Source organism: Mus pahari, chromosome 2, assembly GCF_900095145.1.
Source record: "Mus pahari chromosome 2, PAHARI_EIJ_v1.1, whole genome shotgun sequence".
Lineage (NCBI taxonomy): Eukaryota > Metazoa > Chordata > Mammalia > Rodentia > Muridae > Mus > Mus pahari.
Window position 1 is genome coordinate 16910549 of NC_034591.1, and position 23847 is coordinate 16934395.

Sequence of the window (23847 nt, forward strand, 5' to 3'; positions counted from 1 at the left end):
AACAATACCAAGTAACAAATGCAATACAACTGTTTAAATAGTTTCACTGGATAGCTGTTTAGGAGTAATCCAGACCCAGCATTTGGGAAGTTACAGCAGAAGGACCTCTATGCGTCTATGCTTCTCTATGCTATCTCTGAGTTCAAAGCCAGTGTAGGTGGCACGGAGAGTCTGCTTCAAACAAAATAAAACAACAAATCTCCCAAAATGTCACAATTTGTTCTTTTGCATGCCCAGGCATGGTAATTACGTGGTATCGAGTTTAAAATTAAAATTGCTGCATTTTCCATGGCACTGGCATTTCTAGAAAGGCAGGTCCATGGGAAACAATGCATTTCAGAATAGCCTTGTGACCAGCCATTAACCTATATTTAGACAGGTAACAAGAAAGGGAAGCTTACCCAAAGATGTCTTTAGTTCTGAGCCTAACTAAAAGAATTTTGGAAGAGTCGGTTGGAGACAGGTTTCTATGACTGGTTTTTGTAGAAGGGGGACAGACAGGAAGGGACTTGGGATACAGCTTATTCATGGGCAGAGAGAGGAGAAAGATGCTGCCTTGGTAAGTAAATGTCTACCTTCTACTCCCTTAAGCTGAGTGCACAGATGGCCCTCCCCTACAGAAGGGTAGAATATAAGGATGCTACATGCTGTTGTCAAGAGTCTGCTGTGTGATTCCAAGAACATACAGACTGCTTGAGGTTAGAATTCCAGGAACCTGAGCACCAGGCTGAAGGCTGAAGGGTGCAGACCCTTTTGTGACTATCTCCTGATCTACCAGTTGGCCACCTCCACAGGAGCGCTCACACACCCTCAAAGCACAGGATCATTGGCTAGGGAAGACAAAGCTGTGCTGCTACAGAATGGAACTGTGCTCCGGTCCTATTTGTGTTGGGGCCCAACAAATTAATGCACATCTTTGTTCTTGAGGAAGGTGAAACTTTACACGACTAAGATCTAACACACACAGATATCTGAACACGAATGCAGCCCAATGTGTGCAGATACTCAGTGTAGGATGGGCTTGATGGGGGCTTGATGGGGACATTTGATGACACTGTGCAGAGCACAGCATATGCCTACTATTCTGCAGCCAAAAGCCACAAATACACACTCACATGAACCAAAAGTTCACGAAATAATGCCCGACATGTTGACATGTGTAAGTGGAAATGACAGGACAGTACACTGTCCCTAAAACAGAAAGGAATGATGTGTCAGTGTATTTGACTGAGTGTTTCCTAACATCAGTCTGATGAGTAAACTAATAACACAAAGTGAAACCCTCACATTGCAAGGTTCTCCTTCCTTCATCCTTTGAAGAACAGTATGCAGGTGCTGGTGAGGTGGCTCAGTGGCCAAAAGGTACTTGCTGCTAAGCCTGGCAGCCTGATAGCAGAGAACCAACTTCCTGGAATGCCACAGTTTTGCATGCAATAATTAAAAAAATAATCTTCAAATACAGCTGAGGACTGACCATAAAACAACACATTATGGTTTACTAAGTACCTACCACCACTTCAATAACTCTTCCAGAACACTCCATGGGGTAACTGTGTGTACAACGGACAAAGTGCTCCAGCTACAAACTCTTCCTTATGCATCACCCTTATTTCACAGAGAAATGGATGAGGGTGTTTGATTTCCAGCCACTGTTCTGAGAACTCTGCCTCGTCTCTCCTGCGCATCTTAGCATCTTCTACTCCAAAAGCTTCGACATCTGCAGCAGTTTTTGACTTGTAACATTTTCTTCACTGTAGTGAATATTTTGCACAAATAGCATAAAAACAATTGAAGTTTAAGCCTTTGCCTAGCAAGTAAAAGGCTTCCTAAATGAATGTAACTTTTAATACTCTCACATGTTCATACAGTGAATAATAAATCAAATTCATCCATTAGCATAAATAGAAAGTTAAAGGGATTTTATTAAAAACTTGAAAGGTCTGCTACTCTAGGTACAATATTAACTTTTAAAAGTGTCTTGTACAGAGCATGGTGGGACAGGGCATGGTGGGACAGATTTATTCTCCTAGCTCTTGAAAGGTGGAGGTAAGTGGATCAGAAGCTTAAGGGAGTTCTCAACTTCACAGTAAGCTTGGGGCCAGCCTGGGCTACATGAGACTATCTCAGTCTCATGCACAAAGGCTTAATGTATGTTTTCAAATACTTGTGAAAAACTTGCCCTCCTGAATTAACAAAGGCAAAGAAAGCTGACTGCCAACCTTTCCTAGTCTCCTTGGTGATCTTTCTTTTGCTACCCGTTTTATACACTCAAGCCTGACTCTTATAAACGGAGAAATACAGAGGTCAAAGCCCAATTCTGTCAGAAAAATTCAAGGCTAAGATGGCCCAGACAATTATTAGGATCAAGATAAAAGCAAATTAAGGAAGCTTCAAATGCTGTGTGCAAACAACACAGCAGCAACCAGCAGCTGGTGTCTCAAGTACACAGACCCAAAGAAGCACTGTTTCTTTAAGATAATGACCATGACCTTTAACCATAGGAAGACCAAGCCAAACCACGAAGGCTCACCCCACCCATGCTCTGCTACGGCTCAACAGTACCATCCTTACAAACCGTGCATATTTATGTATTTATGTGACAGAAGAACTTCATCTGTGAACTTTGAGACCAATGTCAACTTGGCACCAATTCATCTGTTAATTAACTAACAGAGTCTTCTAGATATGACTACTGCATGGTTGTTTTATCGGCTTGTTAATTAGTGATTATGCACTGGCAAGCAAAACAGAGTTTCTTTCCAATTATAGCAGGACTCTGTGATTATTTAAACTTGGCTAATTAGCTTTAGATGCTTGTACATCTTCTGGGCAAATTGTGTTTGATAATCCTTATTCAAATATACATGGTGGTTGTTGACTTGTAACTGGGAGGGTAAAGGAGGTGGTGGCTCAATGCTATTAAATACAGCATAAGGCAAATGGGGGCCTGTTAAAATCTCCCCAACTGCTCCAATGAGAACACCAAGGGTCATCTCTGCCTAGTTTACCATCTGTTTGGCTTCTGGCATGTATCTCTGGTGTGAAGCAAATGTCCTGAAGCCCATTTGGCTAACCACAGAGCAGTCCTGGGGTCTGAAGCAATTTCAGTCCATAAAGTGGCACTAAAGCTATAAGCTTACACACATGGGATGAAAAACTTTTACATGTAAACAGCTAATGCCATAGAATGAAAGGGGCATTGATTGTGTATGTTTACAAAGACAAGAATGCTTAAAAGGAAACCTATGGTAACACTTTATGTAAGGCCCAGGCCCTGGAGTTTACTCGCCCACAGGGTGGCATAATTAAAGTTAACTGCATTTCAACAGTTAGAACAAACCATCCAGGTCATGTGCTATCAATAATTATTCATACTGACATAAGCAATGGCTTCATGGGCACAACACACAGACATAACTCTGAAAGAAACTGGTAGGTTAGAATTTGTAAAATATTAAAACTCCTATAAATATTAATATACTGTTACCAAGGATAGGCAAGCATAAATGGAAAAGTACACTGCCAACCTAAACACCTGCTGAACCAGTACCCAGGATCCTAGTTTGATTTTTGTCCTGGTGATAAACACTGAAACAAAACAAAACATAAAGCAATTCATGGAGAAAAAGACTATAGCCCATAATCCAGGGAAGCCAGGACAGGAAGCCAGAGAAGAAACCATGGAGAAACATGCCTGCTGACTACTTCGAGACTAATGTTCAGCTACATTTCTTGCAAAGTCCTGGCACATCTGACAGAGCTGACAGCACCCATGATGACCTAGGTCCTCCTACATCACTTAGCAATTAACAAACCACCTCACAGACATGACCATAGGCCAAGCAGGTTGAGACTATTCTTTATTTGATGTTCCCTGTTACCAGGTAACTCTGGGTTTGCATCACATTTGACAGCTAAATCCGAGTAGGACATCAGGGTATACTTAAAAATATCGTAACTCAATAGTCAGAAACACTACTTATTTTTAAAAGGAGAACTAAGTGTTGATCATCCACATGATAGCCCACAACCTTCTATAGCTCCAGTCCCAGGGAATTGAATGCTCTCTTCTGTCCTCCATGGTCAGCAGGTATTCACGTGATACACAAACACACAAGTAGGCAAAACACCCATATGCGTAAAAATGAATAAGAAATTGAAAATATCACCTTCTTAGCTGAGTACTCCCACACACATTAGACCACCCCAACCCCAGCACTTACTTTTATCCATTGAGTTGGTCTTGTCAGCCTTGCATACAGGGATGGGTCCTGGGGCCTTTGTGTTCAATCTGTGCCCCAGTTGTCTGAGCCTGTATGCTTGCATACTCAAAATCTGCTTATTGAATTTAAAAGTTTTACTCTCTCCTAACATAACGTCAGAGAAAAAACTGGGGGAAATGCATAAATTTGTTTGCATACTGTCTAATAGAATGTTCCAGACGCACTTGATGAAAGGAAGCTTAGGAAATATATAGCACAACTGTACACATATGTACATATACTGCATATGAACAAGGATATTCATGCAAAACATACATACGGGCTGGTGAGATGGCTCAGTGGGTAAGAGCACCCGACTGCTCTTCCAAAGGTCCTGAGTTCAAATCCCAGCAACCACATGGTGGCTCATANGGTAAGAGCACCCGACTGCTCTTCCAAAGGTCCTGAGTTCAAATCCCAGCAACCACATGGTGGCTCATAACCATCTGTAACAAGACCTGACGCCCTCTTCTNGAGTGTCTGAAGACAGCTATGTGTGTAATTACATATAATAATAAATAAATAAAGCTTTAAAAAAAAAAAACATACATACACACACACACACACACACACAATGCTGATTTTAAAGTACACTGGAGAAGGAAACTGTTAAATATTGAAAAATAAAAATCGTAAGTCAGAAGCACCCTCATAGAAGCAGGGGAATGTGGAGGGGGGTGGAATGGGGGCTTGCAGAGGAGAACCAGGAAGAGGGATAACATTTGAAATGTAAATAAATAACCAATTAAAAAATCGTAACTCTGAGATCCCTTACTCGAGCAGTTCTCAACCTGTGGATTGTGACCCCAACGGGGTAGATACAGGATCTCCTACAGATTAGATATTTATATTATAATTCATAACAGCAGAAAATTACAGTTATGAAGTAGCAATGAAAGCCATTTTACGTCTGGGGGTCACCAGAGCATGAGGAACTGTATTAAAGGGTCAGAGCATTAGGAAGGGTGAGGTCCGCTACTTCAGACATCACAAGTCTGATTACATTCTTCTTGCTCTAGCTTAAAGTCAGAACTGGAAGTGTTGCTTAAATAAAACAGGCAAGACAACCATGGGGTCCACTGAGAACGCTCATGTTTGAAGAACACTCAGCTGACATTTGAAAACTGACATTTGAAATTTATTACCTAGCCCTATTTATTATAAAAACCTGACAGAGGACTCCCATCAGCCCACTCATCGCTACCAGACTGATTGCTTTAAACAAGTAAATTAAACCAATGTTTAATTACTCATAAAAACACTGATACTAAGCATGTTTAGCCAGTTGGTTTTGGCTGACACACCAGTTCTGGCCACGTCAGACAACACGCTCTCTTCCGCTCTTTGGTGTGGATGAGTGCAGAGAGAGTTGGCAAGTATCTGTGAAGCAGAGGGAATGCCATGCTCTCTCTCGGTGTTCTCCTGACTCAGACTTGTGTATCTCCATGGGGTACAGTGTAACTGGACATGTATACACTGTCCAATGGTCTCATTCATAGCACTAATATTTCCACACTTTCCAACAGTCATTAATTCAATGAGTGGGAATCTTGTGTGTCTGCATTTGATTTCAGCTATATTTAAAACCATCCCTTATTCAATTAGCTGTTATTAAAAATCAAAACGTTCATGACAGTGTACTTCCCGCCATGACTTAGTCATCCCCCGTCACTGTGCTTTTACACTTGTCTTATCATAATAATGCCCTAACAAACAATAAAAGCATCAACGGTGTTTGTTCAGCTTAACTTTATATAATAAATGATACTGCACGGTAAGAGAACTCTGTCACGGTACCTGAACATCCTACCATCATATTACATGACCTGGATTGCTTTCCTGTGGGTTCTGAAGACAGCCCAGTAGGTAAGGCTATCTACTACACTCGAAAATGTCAAAGTTCAGCTCCCAACAGGCACACCAGATAGTTCTAGGGGATCTGAGGCCCCCATGGTTGCCTATACTCATGTGTTCTCTCTCTCTCTCTCTCTCTCTCTCTCTCTCTCTCTCTCTCTCACACACACACACACACACACACACACACACACACACACACACACACAAATGAAAAACTAACATCTTTATATTTCTTTTTTAGATATGAAACCAAGATACTCAGATAAGCAAAAAAGCAAAAGCACCTGTTTTCTAGCATTGACGTTCATATGAAATGCATGCGATTTTAGTCATTCATGGTAGTTTTAAAATGATACCTAATACTATTTTAAGTGTGCGTTCTTGTTAGAAACTTGGATATTTGTCCTCATGTGTTGGGTACTTGTCTTCTAGACTGCCTTTGGGACTCTACTGGTCCTCTGGGCATTGCTTGCTCACTTGGCTGTGTAAAAGGTAAAAGACAGGAAAAACCTTAGCCCAATCTTGAACTTTTTCTTCACCTCTATAGTGAATAATTTTTTAAAAAAATTATATCCACAGTTCTTGACTGTTCAGAACCCAGAAAACAGGAGAAAAGTATTAACCTTCTAGTATCGATCCATCCTTACTAACTAACCAATTCACCACAATGTATCTCCCTTTAAAAGGGTGCTTGACATGTTGCATGAAAAGTGGTTCGGTGTATAAACATATGTCTTTGAGGAGATAAAAGAAGTTCATGCTAGCACATATTAGTAAATGGACCAATTAAACAGTGGTTTGTGTACCTGAATAGGCTTTTCTCCAAAGACATGCAGATAACTTTAAGCACATGAGATGCTGAGCCTCAGATCATTAACAAAATGAAAGCAACCACAGCACGATTCCATTCCACAACTATGAGAACAGCAGTGGCTAAAAATGAAATCAAACTGAAACACAGAAAATGGCAAGTGCTGGCAAGGATATAGGCAAGATGCAGCTTGCATGCACACATGCTAGTGGAAATGAAAAGAGATACAGTTGCTACAGGCAACAGCTGGACAGTTTAAAAAAATAAGCAAGATATAACTTGATATGGAAAATAGCTGGAAAGCTCTTTAAAATAATGCAGAATTACTGTATGACCCTGAAGTTCAATCCCAGTCATACACCCAAAAGGATTCAAAACATATGTTCAAACCACAAATACTTGTACATGAAGGTTCGCAGGAATATTATTATTCACAATAATCAAAACATCCATTAACAGACTAATTAAATAAATAAATATGGAATATCCAGGGATGAAATATTATTCAGTCATAAGTAAAAGTGAAGTACTTAAATAAATGTCAATGTAAATGAACCCTGAAAGCATGTGAGTGAACCAACCAGCCCTGAAACACCTCATCTGCATGAATTTACAGGACTGTCCACATGAAGCAAATTCATAAACTGAAAGGAGATCAGTGGCTGCCAATGACTGGGGGCTAGGCTGTTAGGGGATGCATGATTTCTTCTGAGAATGGCTGTAATGTTTTCAAACTAGGGATGGCGCTTATACAACAAGGACTTTGTCATGAATCACTGAATTGGATACAGAATAGTGCATTTTACCTTATGAGATTTTTTTTATTGAAACAAAAACACGTTAAAAGATTCCTGCTGTCGGGCGTGGTGGCGCACGCCTTTAATCCCAGCACTTGGAGGCAGAGGCAGGCAAATTTTTGAGTTTGAGGCCAGCCTGATCTACAGAGTGAGTTCCAGGACGGCCAAGGCTACACAGGGAAACCCTGCCTTGAAAAACCAAAAGAATAAAAAATAAAAATTAAAAATTAAAAAAGATTACTGCTTAAGTTATTAATCTACAATATCCCAAGCTTTTAAAAGCAGTACTCACCTTCTTTCCACAAAGGATCTATGAATATATCACAAGACATTGATGGTTGCAAGAAGCACTGTATAGGGAAAGCTACTGTTTACACATCACTTTAAAGTCCATTATAAGATAGACAGACGTCAGTGTGTCCTTGAAAAGGAGACAAGAAGGAAGACAGAAGCAAGGCTAGCAGGGTGGGGGTCAACTTCATCAGCCTCACAATTTTTCTAGACCCGGTCATCAGGCCTTTTCTCTAGAGACAGAAAACCAAAGACCCAGCTGAATTCCTCTTCAATTAGGAACAGATTTTTCTACTTTTGTTGTTACTGTTATAAATGCCATTGGGTCACTCAGGATTTAAAAGATTCTTCCCATGATGCAAATAACTATTTTATAACGAAGACTGAGAGCCAGCAAAGTGCCTTCTGGATGCCACATTTATCTCACCTTTAATTTGCTATTTACCAGAGTTTGTATGGAGAGAGACATTGCTGCAAAAGGACCAGAAATAACACAATTAATTAGATAATAGCAACAACATGCTTCTGATGTATGAAAACATGTAGGAAGAGGAGTAGGCAGGGCAGCACCATCTGAACTTCAACTAAGACACTAACAATCCCTGCTATTCTGTTTTCCAAAATGGCAACTCCCACACTAACAAGTATCTTTGCACTCAGACACTCAAAAGTCCTGAAAACAGTAATTTAGCTGTGTATTCGCCTACGTGTCTATTCTGTTAGGCTAAGTGCAAAAAACGAGCACCACAGAATGGAGAGGAACTGCAAAGCTGGTGACAGGATAGGAGGCAGACACTCATTTGCTGAGGTGACTTTATTGTTCGCCCCTATTTTCAAATTCTAACATTGCAGCCAGAAATATTCCCTACTTGGTGCCAAGGTTTTACTCTCACACATGCCCATATTTATTTCAAAAGATAATTCTAGGATTATTTGTAAGAATTAATAGCATTAAAAAATCTTCTACTTTTCTTAGACTCAACTGCTAGGAAAGAAGTAGCCAAATTCATCCACGAGTATTGTGAGTCATTTACTGTCAGAACACAGTCCGAGAATGGAGTACTGTGAGAGGACATCAAGAAAGTGAGACAAGAGTCTTAGGATCTCAGCTTCTTCAAATCACAGAATCATGAAACATGGGATGTGTTTTCATGTTCCTCCCAGATGGAACAGATTCCATTAAATGTTAATATGCCTCTATGGAGAAACATGTTTTTGCTACATGGGTCTTGTCCTTGTGACTACACACATTACTCATGGGACTGCTCTTGAGTAATGTGGGTCTCAGAGTATAAATTGCTTGGTGCTCTGAATAGCGTTGGCTGTTACATGGCCTTTAGTCTTGCCTCAATTTTAGGCTCCATTCTTCCAGGTTCCACTGCCAACTGGAGCAGTCAGTAACCAGCCTCTGGACAGGGAGGTGAAGTCAGCTATGGACGAAGAGCATGGGGCCCTCAGAGGAGTGCATGAGAATAATGGGGCAGACACCAAGGAAGGCTTTGCCTTAAGTCGGGCTTGTGCATCCTTCTTTAAAGAAAGGAGGAACACAGTATTAAAAATCAAAACTAGACTTCTTGCAAGTTGTTTATAATTAAAACCCCTGGTTTCCAGAAGAAGGAACTTTATATGAAGAATGAGACAGGGCCCAAAGGAATACTGAAAAGCATATCAACTAGGGGAAAGATTCCTGTTCAAGTTGGTGCATTAATTTGGACTGTTATCAAAACAATTAATATAAGGAGAATCTTGAGGAAGAGGTGATTAATTTCTTGAATGACTATAAACTGGATGACCAAACCTTAAAATTGGTGAAAAAAGAAAAAGATTGATTGATTGATTGATTTCCCCCATTCAGGCAAAATCAAGTAAACACACTAACAACTATGTCAGGGACAGCTCCCTTATTGGAGTCTGCTTTAGATACATATTCTCTATTACCTGAATATGATCCTGAAACATAGGGTGAGAGGTCTGTAATCATGCACTAACCAATTTATTCAAAACTCTGGAAGGAAAGGCAGCATTGGGCAGTCACTGCATATTATTATCTTGAAAGGCAATTAAGGAATTCTTGCCAGGTAATGGTGCTGCACGCCTTTAATTACAGCACTTGAGAAGCAGAGGCAGGTGGATCGCTGAGCTCAGGACCAGCTTGGGCTACAGAGTGGGTCCCAGAAGAACCAGGGATACATAGAAAAGTCCTGCTTGAAAATCCAAACCAGAACAACGGCCCCACCCCTCCTGCAAACCCTACAATTTCTTGAATCCAGACTAACAGAGGCATTTGTATACCAAGTGGGTCCTTGACTGTCTTTAACTGTATGGTTTTCCTCACCAAACTGTCTCCTCCAAGCACTGCGGCACAAGAGGACAAACCTTTGGAGTGAACTTATTTACACCGTAGGGCAGGAAATACTACCTGCTTACCTTTCTCTTCTTCCTCAGTAAATTGGGGACGACCCAATGTCAACAATACATGAGCTTGATCTGCACTATCTTGCCCTTGACCAACAATCAGTTTTTAAGGACGTGATAGAACGCTACAGATTTTCAAATTTCATTTGCAGACTACCATGCAAGGATAGAAAATCATTATCCAGCTGGTAAGTTATGGGATTTTTTGCATATGAACTAAATTTGTTATTACAAAAATTACTCACCCTTCTCCCATCCCACAGAGAGACACTTACTTTATTGATGGCTCATCTAATGGTATAGGGGATTCATCAATTTATTAATACTTCTTTTTCCTCAGTTAAACTACCGGAAGTGACTGTTTTGATTCATCTATTATAGTTAGTTCATAAACCCTTAAATATCATTACAGATTCCATTTATGTTGTACGAGTGTTCCAGCCACAGGCCCACGCTCTTGCTCTTCCCTGCCCTGGTATTACCACACAGGGAAACAAGCAAGCTGACCCACTTGCTGGCCAAGGTCACTTCTCCAGAGGAAGGTCAGGAAGGGGTCTGCATTTGTTATTGCAAATGGATCCACTGAAACATTATGGATTCCTCTATGGTTCCTCGAGCCCCGGTCATCAAGGACAACAGCAGAGGGCAAAGAGGCACTGAAGTTACCAGAAAGAGAGCAAACCTGCAGCTGCAGAGCAAAAGGAGGCGGTGACCACATCATCAGAAGTCGGGTATGCCCGCTTGGGGTGAGGGCAGCAAGAGAGCAGTTACTGTGGAACACAGGAGATGCTGTCTGCCTTGACCTGTGTACCTGCAGGGAGTGCCTCTGACACAAGTTATGTTCCTCAACCTTCTTCACTTGAACTTGTAAACTGGAGGCATCCAGCTTGTTATCTGTACTAATGACTCTGTATCTCTGATTGGACCTTGGGACTGTAATAGACTCATTCACTCATTCATTCATTCATTCATATGGAGCATCGACTGTGTTTAATTTTTCTTTGGGCTTCGAATCACTTCCTATTTGCATAGGACACCATAATATTTGCATTCCTATTAAAGGAACTGCCGAGTGACTGCCTATGGATATATTTTTTTCTTTTGGACTATTATGGAGGACTCCAGATTGTGATATCAACTGAAAAATCTTGTAGAGACATTGGAAAGCAATAAAAACACATATTTTCAAATGATACCTGTATCATTTTATGTGGATTTATGTATGTAGATTCTGGTTTTCATACATACAGATATATATATATATATATATTACATGTTTTTATTTATAGACTTTATTTATTTATTCATTTATTTATTTATGTGGGCAGACATGTACTACTGTGCAAATGGTACTCAGAAGACAATTTATAAAGTTCAGCTCTCTCTCTACCACGTGAGTCCTGGAGCTAGAACTCAGGCTGTCAGGGTTAATGACAAGAGACTTCATTCACTGAGCCATCTTGTCAGATCCTGAATTCTTTAACAGCATCTGAAAACTGATACCAGAACACCTGGCCTACCCCTCACACTTGCTCTGCCTCGTGCCGCAGATGCCACTTGAGCTTCATCACCTTCTTTTCTCACATGTCCATGTCAGCTGGATGAGCCTGGCTTTCTCTGATGTCCACTTCTATTCCAAATTCCTCAGGTAAAAAAATATCAGTAGCAGTCAACATCTGCTACCTTTCTCAAAGAAATAATTCTCACTTTTAATAGTCTTTAGATAATGCCGACTTTGAGCATAGAATATATAGTAGGCTATTGAATGGATGATCTCATTTAATCTACACAATAATTGTGTGAATTATGAGCCTAAAGTGGGAATTTCTGGTTTTGTTGGAGAATCAGTTATGTGGTGTTTTTCTGGAAGCTATCTTAGGAAGCTATCTCATGTGTCTGCTTCTTTGTTGAAGCAGACACATGAGAGTATGTTTCATTGAGAAAAGACATGTGGTATTTTTCTGGAAGCTGTCTGATGAAAGGCATGTGATGTTTTGCTAGAGCAGACGCTTTGAGAGAACACATGACGTTTGGAAAGAGTATAACCCCAAAGACAGTGGATGACTCTCTGGTATTGGTTCACCTTGCTGTTCTTCACTGACAATGCTCTGGCATGGGTTCACCTTGTTGACCTTCGCTGATGACAATTTGGCATTGATTTGTCTTGCTTTCTTCACTGATCATTGTTTGTCATGACTTCATAGAGATAAACACTCCAAAGACCTTCTGGTGGTATTTTGGCTGCTTCCCCACACTTCAGTGGACTCACGCAGGTCAGCTGGGAGAGCCTTGTGGCCTCTTCTGGATCGAGTGAGCAGCTGCTGATTATTGTTTGGTGCTTTGCTAGTGGACTGGACTGTTAACAATGAAGATTGGAATAGCCTCAAAGAACTATTTCTAAACCATCTTCCTCTCCTCTCTTTGGTCAGTGGGTGATAAGGGAGGTTAAAGCATTTAAGAACCCATATTAAAGTAGGTTTTAAAAATATAAGTCTACATGGGACACTCTGCTATTCTAATTTTTTCCAAATGAAAATACCAGGATCTGTGGAAGGTGAACACACCACCCAAGTCAGCAAACAAACCAACAAACAACATAAACAGTTGGTCAGCTCAGTTGCCGACACCAGAGATCATGTAATTAACTACCACAGGAAACCAGTCTTCTCAACTCACCCACCTCAGTTCAGTTCTCATGCCCTTACTCATCTATATTGGCAATGTGTTGATTAATTATTCCACTTTAAATTGATCATACCCACCCTCTAGTAAATGCTTTCCCAGTTATGTAGGAGTTGGAGAAAGTTTCTGAATTCCTTTCGCTATGTCAAATACTAACCAGATAAGTGGTTTTTTTTTTTTTTCTTTTCTTCCCATGATGGTAATAGCCCCTGCAATAGTCAACTGTAATGAATAAAGCCATGCTTGGATTAATACCCAGCAAGCAGGGAAAATTAATCGTAGTGCCGACTCTTGTCAGCACTGCTTCTTGTCCCACTGACTAATTTGTTTAATTAACCTAGAGTTTTCTTGTTAATTACAGATGATTTACTGTGCCCAATAAAAGGTCATGCCTTTGAATTACACAGTGATATTTATGTTACATTTATTTTGTATCACTTTATAATAACACAGACAAAATAAACATAACCAAATCTTTCTGGGTGAAGTATTAACTTAGTTTTGGCTAGCAAATGAATATGCCCACCACACAGGACCCTACCTAATAAAATTGCTAATGGCTATTTTATTTTTATATATAAGTAGCAGACCTTAAATATCTGTCTGTCCATATCCAGAATGTGTGTGGCTCACAGACCCAGACAAAACAGCTAGCACTGACTGATTTTATCTAATGGTTGGTGGAAGAAGGGCTTTCAAGTGACCATTTGCAACGTTGTAACAGAGTTCTACTTAGTCCTCTTATGAAGCAAAACCAGGAGTGAACTTAACAGGCCCTTCTGTCTTTAATAGTAACAAAAGTTTGCATTGAAGCAATGAACCTTGGCATAGAATCTAAATCCACTGATGAAGCAGATATTTCTATGAACCAGAGACCACGTAATAGATCCAAAGCCTGTCTTAAAACATTTTGTTTTGTAAATAGAACTTAGCATCAAATCATAGTTTTTAAAAGTCAAATAATGAAGTTAAAAACTTTGATTGTTTTATAAAGGGTCTCTCTATAGCCCTAGCCATCTTGTAACTCATACTATAGACAAGGCTGACCTTAAACTCGGTGGTCTGCCTGCCTCCTGAGGGCTGGGATTAAAGGCGTGCACCACCACTGCCAGGCTGAAGCTAAGAGCTTTTAATCTAATATTTTAACATTTTTAATGGTTTCTTTGTGAAGTTCACATCATGTACCCCAATCTCAATCATTTCCTTGTTCCTCCATATTTATCCTGCATCCTTATGACCTCTGATCATGGAAGCTTTGTATGTCACAATGTGTCACAGAGCACATGGAAATGTTTGTTGGAATGAGTCACTGGTCTGGTTCCAGGCCTCTGGCTTCTGCTACACTGCCAATGCTGGCTTCTCACTGGGGCTCCTCGCAGATTTCCTGTTACTGCCCTGTGTTGTGGGGATCCTGCAGCTTTAATTCTTCAGGAACTGCCCTTTCACAGGCTCCAGAAGTTCATAGATGTGATAGATATTGGAGTGGGCCAACTCAAAGCCCTGGATCTGGGCCTGGATGGAAGCTTAGCTGGTCTGCCTGCCAGCTCTCTATACTTGTACAACCAGGGCCACACTCCCACTTTGCCCAGACAAGAGGCAGGGCCAGCACTCCTGTCTATGGCAGCTGTAAGGGGCTAACTAATCTGCACATCCCTGGTAAGGTGTGGGGCCAGCCCACCTGAGTGCCACTGCTGGTGAGGGGTAGAGCCAGCTCTACTCAGCCTTCAGATATCTACAAGGCTTCTGGTGGTGGGCAACATGCAACAGACAGCAACACAGAACCCTGTTGCTTCAGGGCCCATGGGCCCAGACAGTGCCCTGGGCAGCAGCATGGGCTAGGACTTCTCCAAGGCCTCAGGTAGCACAGGCTACTCATACTAGGCCACTCCTCACCACCCTCACATCTCCAGTTCTGCCTCTCTTCACAGTGCACAGATCATTACACTTCTCTGTCTCTCTCATCTCTCTCTCTGTCTCACACTTGCTCATCATAGTGGTGCCTATATGTGCTGTGTCAGCAATGACATCTTTTGAAAGTTGGATGGCTAAATGCTTGTCCAACCCAAAGAATCCAAAGGAAATCAATCCCCGGCCAAAGTTAAACACAGTACAGAACTGTAATTCAACCTGGAGTCACCTTGTCTCATGGTTGAACCACAGCCCACTAGAGAGTGAGCAGCTAGGCCAGTGATGAGAAGCCAACACAACTGGGCATTGGTGAGCTGTGGTGTCCACTGTGCAGTCCTGCTCTTCTTCCTGGGTGAGGATGCAGCTCTGGGAGGCACAGTGACTCACACAGTGATTGGCTTTCCCAAGGGAAGAAGGCATGGGACCACTGGCACTTGTGTTTGTTACTGGCTCTATTGATGGACAGTGGAATTCACCATTTCCCAAGGAGCAAGAACAACAACAGCCTTAGCGTCTCCTGTTCTGCCTCTCTTCATAGCACACAAACCGCTCAGCTTCCCTTCCTCTTCCCTCTCTCTACCATCTATCTGCTCATTTCTTTCTCCCTTATCCATCACCTACTTGCTTGCTTCCTGAAGCTACCTACCTGCCCGGCTTGGGCTGGTGCCCCCAGTGATGTTTCAGTGCTTCCTGACATGCCTCAGCCTTGCCAGTGCTAATACTTTAAAGGTAGTATTGGAGCTAATTTATAGTCACCAATTAATATCAATTAACATGATTCTAAGAATTTGTAAGAGAAAAAAACCTAAGAACATGCTTCAGGATCTATTAACTAGAGTCACCAACCCCCAAACTTGGATTTCATCAAATCTTACCATTTTAAAAGTTTTATAACGTAGATGATTAGATGCCTAATTAGTACCTCCCAAAACCAGAGTAATGGAAGATACTAGGAACTCTAAACATTTAATGAAACAACTGCTAACATGTCAGATGTGTTGGCTGAGCAGTATAAGTTTATAGAGGCTTAGCTACAAGCGTAGTCACTATGTGTCAGATGTGCCAGCCTGCTTCTCAGTTCCCAGAGCCAGAATATCAAAAATTGAGTAAATCTCTAGCTTTTAGAGCCAGAATATTAAATATTGAGTGAAATGAATTTTGGCTCTGGCAAAGAAACAATTTTATATGAAAGGATATTCAAATATCCCTCCATTGAGCAACTACAATAGGCCTTGAAGATTTACATGATTGTGCTGGAATTCAAAGCCAGTGACAAGAGGGGAATGCTTTTCTTATTTTTTTTTCTGGGGTACACAAAGAGAAATCCATAATTAAGCACCACACTTCCCCAGGGCAGTGTGTTTTCTTTGGCTGACAAGCAAAAGGAGGCACTTCAAACCAGGCACCACTGTGCTACTGCCATCTCCGCGTGGCTATTGTTTTAATGTATTTCTGGCTATTAGGCATTTGTCTATTTTTGGTCAGTGAGGCATGCATTTTATTTAAAGAATTCTGGTTTTGCATAAAAGGCTATAGCTACGTTAGTAGAATTATGTTTCTACAACAGTATCTGAAGAATAATTATGGCCTAATTTGGGCGTTCTGATGTGCATTTGATATTCAAGAGAGTAGCTGGAACTTTAGTATAATTAATACAATTAAAATTAACTCTAAGTAGGAAAAAGACTGCCGGAATATCTATTTAAACCCAGCTATATGCTTTGCCTTATTTGCCACAGCTAGTTAAACATATCCCAGGCCGATCCCAGGATACGTTGGAAATGCAAAGCAAACCACGCTCATCATTCCATCAAAACAGTCAGAGACTAATGACAAATTATGCATTCAGTGTAATTTCTTGCTCTTTTGTTCTGCATCAAAGAATAAATACCATATTACTTTAGCCTCATCCTGCCATTATCCTTCAGCTACTCTAAAACGGGAATTCTTTTAAATTTCATATTCTATAAATTCCCTCCATTTGCTCTTACGTTTGCATATGGTCACTTAACTACTGTCTATCCACTAGATTAGTGGAAATTGTCATTAAAATCATCCAGGGTAGTTGTTTTTGAGAAATGACTACTAGGTCCCCCCACTCCACCCTACCCAAGATTCTGTTTCACCCCATATGGAGTAATCCTAAAACTATGCAGATGTGTTCTGTATTATATGTATATGTGTGTGTATGTAATATACATATACACATGGCACATATACATATATATATATATATATATATATATATATATATATATATATATATAGTGTGTGTGTGTGTGTGTGTGTGTGCGCCATTCCAGCCTGGTCACTGACACTGTACTCCCAATGGTTGGGATGCCCAGAACAGCCTGGGTGACTGTACTTGATGGAAGCTAGCATCACATGTAAGGCAAGCTTCTGGGCATACCTGTGAGGTACTCTCCTGATTAGGTAAACTGAGGTAGAGGGGCCACCCTAAAAGTGAACCACATCACCCATGGGATTGGGACCCCAGACAGAATGCATGTGGAGCACAGCACTTGCCCTTCCTGCTTCCTGACTGTTGACACAACGTCTGGATTCCTTAGGCTCCGCACCAGGACTTCCTCCATGGTGGATGAAACCCTCCAATCATAAGCCCAGAGAAAGGCTTCCTCTCGTGAGCTGCTTTAGTAATGGGTTGGTTGGTTGGTTGGTTATCACAGTGAGGGGAAAGTAACTTAGAAAGCTACCTGGGACTACAAAACCATTTTTAATTGAATAACTTTAAAAACTAAGAAGAATCATCAAAAGAGCTTTAAAAGTTATAAACCACAACTCCAGAGCTTTTGAAACTGACTGTACTATGGTAGAACCTGGAATGTAAACATTGCATACTTAAAATAAATATTTAAATTTAAGACATCACATTGACCTGGATGTCTTAAATTTTTATCAGCTAAATTTGGCAGCCAGGCTTATGAGTTCTGCTATAATAAAATGGTAACGTTTATGCACAAATTATAGACACAATTATAAGCAGACCCTTCATCTCTGGGAAACACAAAAAGGGTGGGATGAAATGAACTATTTATACTTAAGAAGAGTATTTCTGCCCAAGTCCAGCCTTCGAAGTAGACACCAGAGGTTGTCGTCTTCACGGCATTGGCAGCAGGCGCTAACCAGGCCGCCTGCATTGGCACAATTACGATGGATGGATGCAGGATGGAGAGACAGGGAAGACAGGAAAATGGAGCACAGTATTGGTGAAGGGGTGGCAGCAGCCTGGAGCTTTTGCAGATGCAGACTCTGAACACACCAACCACACCGTGGTACTGCCCCCACACTGCGGCAGGGAGGACCTAAATGAGTAAAGGTTCACTTTCTGGATTAAACTGCCTTGAAGGACCACTGTGGTCTGTGATGCCACTAGAGGCCATGCCTATCTTTGGTGCATGCTGCTGCCCCAGGCCATGAGGAATGCTGAGATCCACATGGATGTGTACATTCTGTGCCACTGCCGGGTGCTTTGGTGATGTCCCCAGGCTTTGCTGCCTCAGGGAGCCATCTGGATATGAGTGGCATGTCTACACACCTGAAGCCACATTGAAGCCCATGACCCATGTGGCCTTTGGGGCCATGAGTGGGTGGATGGTCCTGAGACAGCTAAAGGGCCATGTTGATTTCTGTGGCCCATGTTGCCACGAGGTCTGTGCTGTCCACTGAAGGCATGCTGATGTCTGTGTGCACAGGAGAGCTGTACAGTGGCACCGTGCTAGTATGGGGGTGGGCAAGCCGGCCTGTTCTCCACTTTTGATGGCTTCTGGTGGGGGTGGAGGCGGAGAAAGACTCACCTTCCCTTGGGGGCTACACAAAGCCACAAGGAGTTTGACCATGCCCCAGTGAGTACGCGATCAACACAAAATGAACTTGTGTTTTGGTTTGGTTTGGATATTTTGGGGGGGGGGGGTGGAGATACATGATAGGGGAGGACATGGGATGACTGGAGGTGAGTTTGATCTGGATGCATGGTGTGAGATTCCCAAATAATCAATTTTTAAAACAGTAGATGTCAGCAGATTAAAATTTTGCCTGGGATCTTTTCTATTGAACACATGCCCAATATCAAACCCAGCATGATAATGAAGTGCCTTCTGGGTTCCTTTAAACCCCAAAGCCAAGGGCCTTCCCCTGGGAAAGCAGAGTAGTGATGGAGCTTCAGCCCTGTGCTCCGGACACAGGCTTCTGCAGAGTAACATGAGTACGGGTAGCTAGGGATAGTGCAATTCTATCTTTGCCCCCCTCCCCCCCAGCAAGGGAAGCACTTTATAGTTTTATGATTTTAGCGTAAGACCAATGATTTTTAGGTCTTACATAAACAGATATTAAATTTGCATTTTTGATTCTGAACACTCTATTTAATCCCATGTTGATGTGACTGGAGCATATGGGTAACACAGAGATTTCCAAATGGGGAATCCTCGGGGATTAGTGACCCTCGTGTAGCCTTCTGCCTCTCCACAGAGGTAATCTGCCAGGTCTGGGGTCTAAGAGAAAACACTATACTTGAGTCATTTAGGCATTAAGTGACATGCTTTTATAACTACTTGTAGAATTAAATTATTTTAACAACTACTGCGGATTCATTCTGTAATGCTTCCCTGTGGAACTTTTCACTCACCCCCAGACTGGAATAGCTATCTGTGAAAACTGAATGATGCATGGAGGTCAAAGTCAATTCTATCAAACTGAGTGAAAAGCTCGGAAGTTTACACAATCCCCACAGGACTCAGTCTGATGATGGCAGTAGACAGACAGAGGGACAGAAGAGAGACAGAAAGGATGATGGGAAAAGTAACTATCATTTGATGTTGGTGGGAATGCCAACACATGAAGCCCCTACCGACTTCAGTATGGCAGTTCCTGGAAACCCTGAAACAGAACTGTCATATATTCACTCCTAAGTATATACCAGAGTGGCTCTGGGTCAGCATACTGAAGAAATACATGTGCATCCGTGGAGATGTCTGCACTAGTCACAACACAGGAAAAGGGGCCAGCCTAGATGTCCATCAATAGTGGAATGAGAAAAAAATGGTACATACACATAATGAGGTTTTATGCAGTCTACAAAGTGAAATCATGACCTATCTGGGAAAATGGATGCAACTAAAAAGCATTATGTTTTGTGAAACAAACCAGGCTCAAAATAATAATAATTATGTTTCCTCAGATCTGCAGAACCTCGACTCCTAGACTTAAAACTGTGGGTTTATTTATAGGCCATGAAACTGGAAAGCAGATCAGGAGGTGGGAGGAAAACACCTTGACAGAGGCAGGAGACTAGTCAGTCATGGAATGAACATGCAAGAGGGCAAAGGGAGAATAAATGGGGGGGGGTGAGGGTTCTCAGAAACACCGGAGGGTGTGAGGGAGGAGAGGGAGGGAGGGACGGAGGGACGGAGGGAGGGAGGAAAGAGTGGAATATAGTACAGGCCAAGAAGCCATGTATGCTAAACAGGTTGGAGAGGAAGGGAAGGAGGGAGGGAGGGAGGGAGGGAGGGAGGGGAATGTCTACCAAGACAATGGTTAGCTGAGCATTTAAACAGCAGCTCAACCCACCTGATTTCAAGAACAAACATACACAAATGATTTTACATTATTTTCCCTTTAAATAACAATAACAAAAGCTGAATACTTTCAAAACTGATTGTTTCCTAAACAAAACAGATGACATAACTGTATAGAATCTTGACAATTCCTGGCACCTTCTAACAGGATGGCTTACCAAATCCAAAGGCACTGGAGCCTCCGATGCTCTGAGAAGACTGGATGCTTGTCGAGGTGTAGAGTCCCGTTACCAGCAAGCCATCAAAGAAGGTGCTTGTTGAAATTGTAACTGAAATACAGGAAGGGAAGAGAAGCTTCAGCTAATACAGTGAGAGTGAACAGGTGCACTCTGGAGTCTTAGCTGAGGTCATTAACTGAGTAACCAGTTATTTCTGCCCTATCTGTAGAGTACAAGTATGCACATACACCTATATACACACTTACACACATACACAAATTGCAGAGGAGACAAAAATTTCAGGACTTCAATGCTTATAATTTTATAATTGCTGGTATTGAATTTAGTACATAGTCCTCATCTATTTGCACATTTCCAAACTACATTAAAAATCAGAAAATGATGCGCCACTGGCTAGCAAGCTTCCCTCATCTCCACTCCCATCTCTGGAGGCCATCAAAGCATGGCTAGAGTTTCTGGCATCATGATAAAACACTGTTAAAAACATTATTCCATACTGTGGGAAACAATTTCACGTTGTCTGGATGAAGAGCAGAGAAATGCCCGTGATGCTTGTCGTGGGCCTGCATGTCACACTGCATGAATGGTCAGTCTGCTCCTCTTGGGAACAAGAAAGGGGACCACTGTGTGCTTTATGTTTCAGAACAAAGTCTGCAAGAGGGGGTCTATGTGGTTCCTCCGAAGAAGAAGGCTGGATTAAATCAATGTGTGTGTCACTCGGCCCCCACCCTAAAACCAGGTCGTGATTTCCTCCTGGCTGTGATGGCACTGTTCTGCCTCCCTTTGATAAGGCAGAGATGACGCCATTTGGAGGAGGCAGCGGAAGAAGGTAATGCTATTATGTTGGTAGTGCACAGATCGAGGCTGGCATCCTACACATTAACTCTGATAACATGGTTTAAATGAAACACTCCAGGACATCCAGTGAGCAGCAATAAATGGTCTGAAACATTATCATCATACAGCATCAAAGAAGACATGTGTATGATAAAATAGTTTCACATCACACCATCTCCCGAATGGTACTGGGTGCTCATATTCATCGCCTTTCCATTTCCTAATAAAAATAATAGTACATTTCAGTGGTAGAATACAAATCACTCATCTGGACTCCAGGCTCAGCAATCTACATGTATCTCATTTAACTGTCAAAGCATTCGTGTGAGGGGAGCGCCATTATTATCACAGCGTAAGAATGAGCAATATAGGGAACAGAACCAAGTGCTGTCGCCTAAATGTTTCTGGTTCTTACTCTATTTTTACTTCTATCACCGAGACAGGATACCCTGATAAGCAGGAACACAGAAAAGCAAGAGGACATATGGCTTTCAACTTCAAGTCACAGCCCATCATTTTGGGTTAGGCAAGGCAGAAATTCAAGTCAGCCACATCACATCCACAGTCAGGAGCAAAGAGGGTACCGAATGAACCCATGGTACTTGCCAGTCTACACCTCTAGAGTTCTTCAATCTTGTACAATTCAAGACACCACACATGTCGGATTACATCGATTTACTACCAAGACAACCCCCAGAGACATGCCCACAGGTTACCTTTACACAATAACTCTTCAATTGAGATTTTCTTCCCATGTGATTCTAGGTCGTATTGAGAGTTGAAATTAACACAACACTGTTTATTTGGTGTCTCTCCTGTTTTTTTATTTTTTCCTGTTCACCTCAGATCTCAAAGTAGCATGCTGGCCAATATCTTATAGCTCATTTACCAGGTTGTCACTTGAAGACAATTAAGGAAAAACAAAGCAAATAACCTCAGCAGTCAGTGACACTGCTGTCAGTGAGAGAGGAGAAGGTCGGCCTGGAGGTGACTCCTGGGCAAAGGTAGGTGGGATGAATATCCCACCCTCCACTGAGACCAGGTATCTACAAGGGTTTAGGAGACCCGCCTCATCTCTGAGTCTGAATCCCTTGCCTGTGGAATAATATTGTAACCCCAGGGGCTGAGTCTGCTTTGCTCAGCACCAAGTCCCATGCCTGATTCTGCTGAAGCTGATTTCCCCTGCATGAGTGAGCTCAGAAAGAGACGAAGACAGAGAGACAGATCCAGAAAGACAGAGACACACAGAGAGAGAGAGACAAGCAGACAGACAGTCAGACAGACAGACAGGGGACTTAGATTGGCCCCGCCCCAAGCATGTTGGGTGTTTTACCCCCAGACTCTGTTTATATTCTGAGACAGGATTTCATTAAGTTCCCCAGACTGCCCTTGAATTTGTGATGCGCCTACTTCATCTTCCCACAGAGCTGAGATTATAGGCCTGACTGTTTCAACTAACATTAATTTTTTGCTCAATTGCTTCTATGTCCCCTGGCTTTGTGACGTTTGGGGGGAAAGTCCCTTCCTGTTAGGGTACCCTTACTCACCATCAGATTTTAACATTGTGTTGTAAGTCATTCTCCACAGCCAGTGACCCCTAGCCTGCAGTAACTCCCAGGTCCCCACATCATTGTAGTCAGTAAAGAGGCAATAATTATGTTCTAAGGCACACGGCCCGGATGATGTGGGCTCTTCTGAACTCCTTTATTACCTTGTCTCTGGTTCCAGTAGCCAGGACACTGAAACTGTGAGGGTGTCTGCTATCAGAGGCAAATCTGAATTTGAACTTCAGCTCTCTCTACGTTGATCAGTAAGAAACTAGAGAGAGGTATCTTCCATTCCTCATTTATGAAAGGGAAGACACTGTGAAATACATTGGAAAAATTAAAAGCCACCATACCTACTATGGAGCCCTACCTTCTATAACAGTACTATGCAGCAGTAAATAATCAGTCCCCACCTTCCCGTCCTCCGGTCCCTGGACACAGCCTTGCTCTTGCTTCCTGAGAATACAATCCTATACAGAGTGCCTCGACATCAAAGTGCCAGGACCTTCTACATACCTCCCTCCTCTGCGCTGCAGCTATCCCATCTCCAAACACTCCCACTGAGTCAGAGCTGTGGGCAAGTGAACTCAAGATAGGCACAGGTCTCCAGCCTCCAGTGTTATGTATCTGCCGGCCTTCCCTCCCTCCCTCCCTCCCCCCTCCCTCCCTA

The 23847-nt window shown here is 42.1% G+C and overlaps 1 protein-coding gene across 2 annotated transcripts in view; it reads right to left on the reverse strand.

Moving 5' to 3' along the window:
- The window catches only part of Reln (reelin), a 447612-nt gene that overhangs the window by 369052 nt on the left and 54713 nt on the right, over positions 1–23847 (reverse strand). For both annotated transcript variants that reach the window (XM_021190313.1, XM_021190312.1), the window contains exon 2: positions 20773–20883. In XM_021190313.1, the coding sequence (XP_021045972.1) occupies positions 20773–20883 (111 nt within the window). The remainder of the gene's footprint in view (positions 1–20772; positions 20884–23847) is intronic.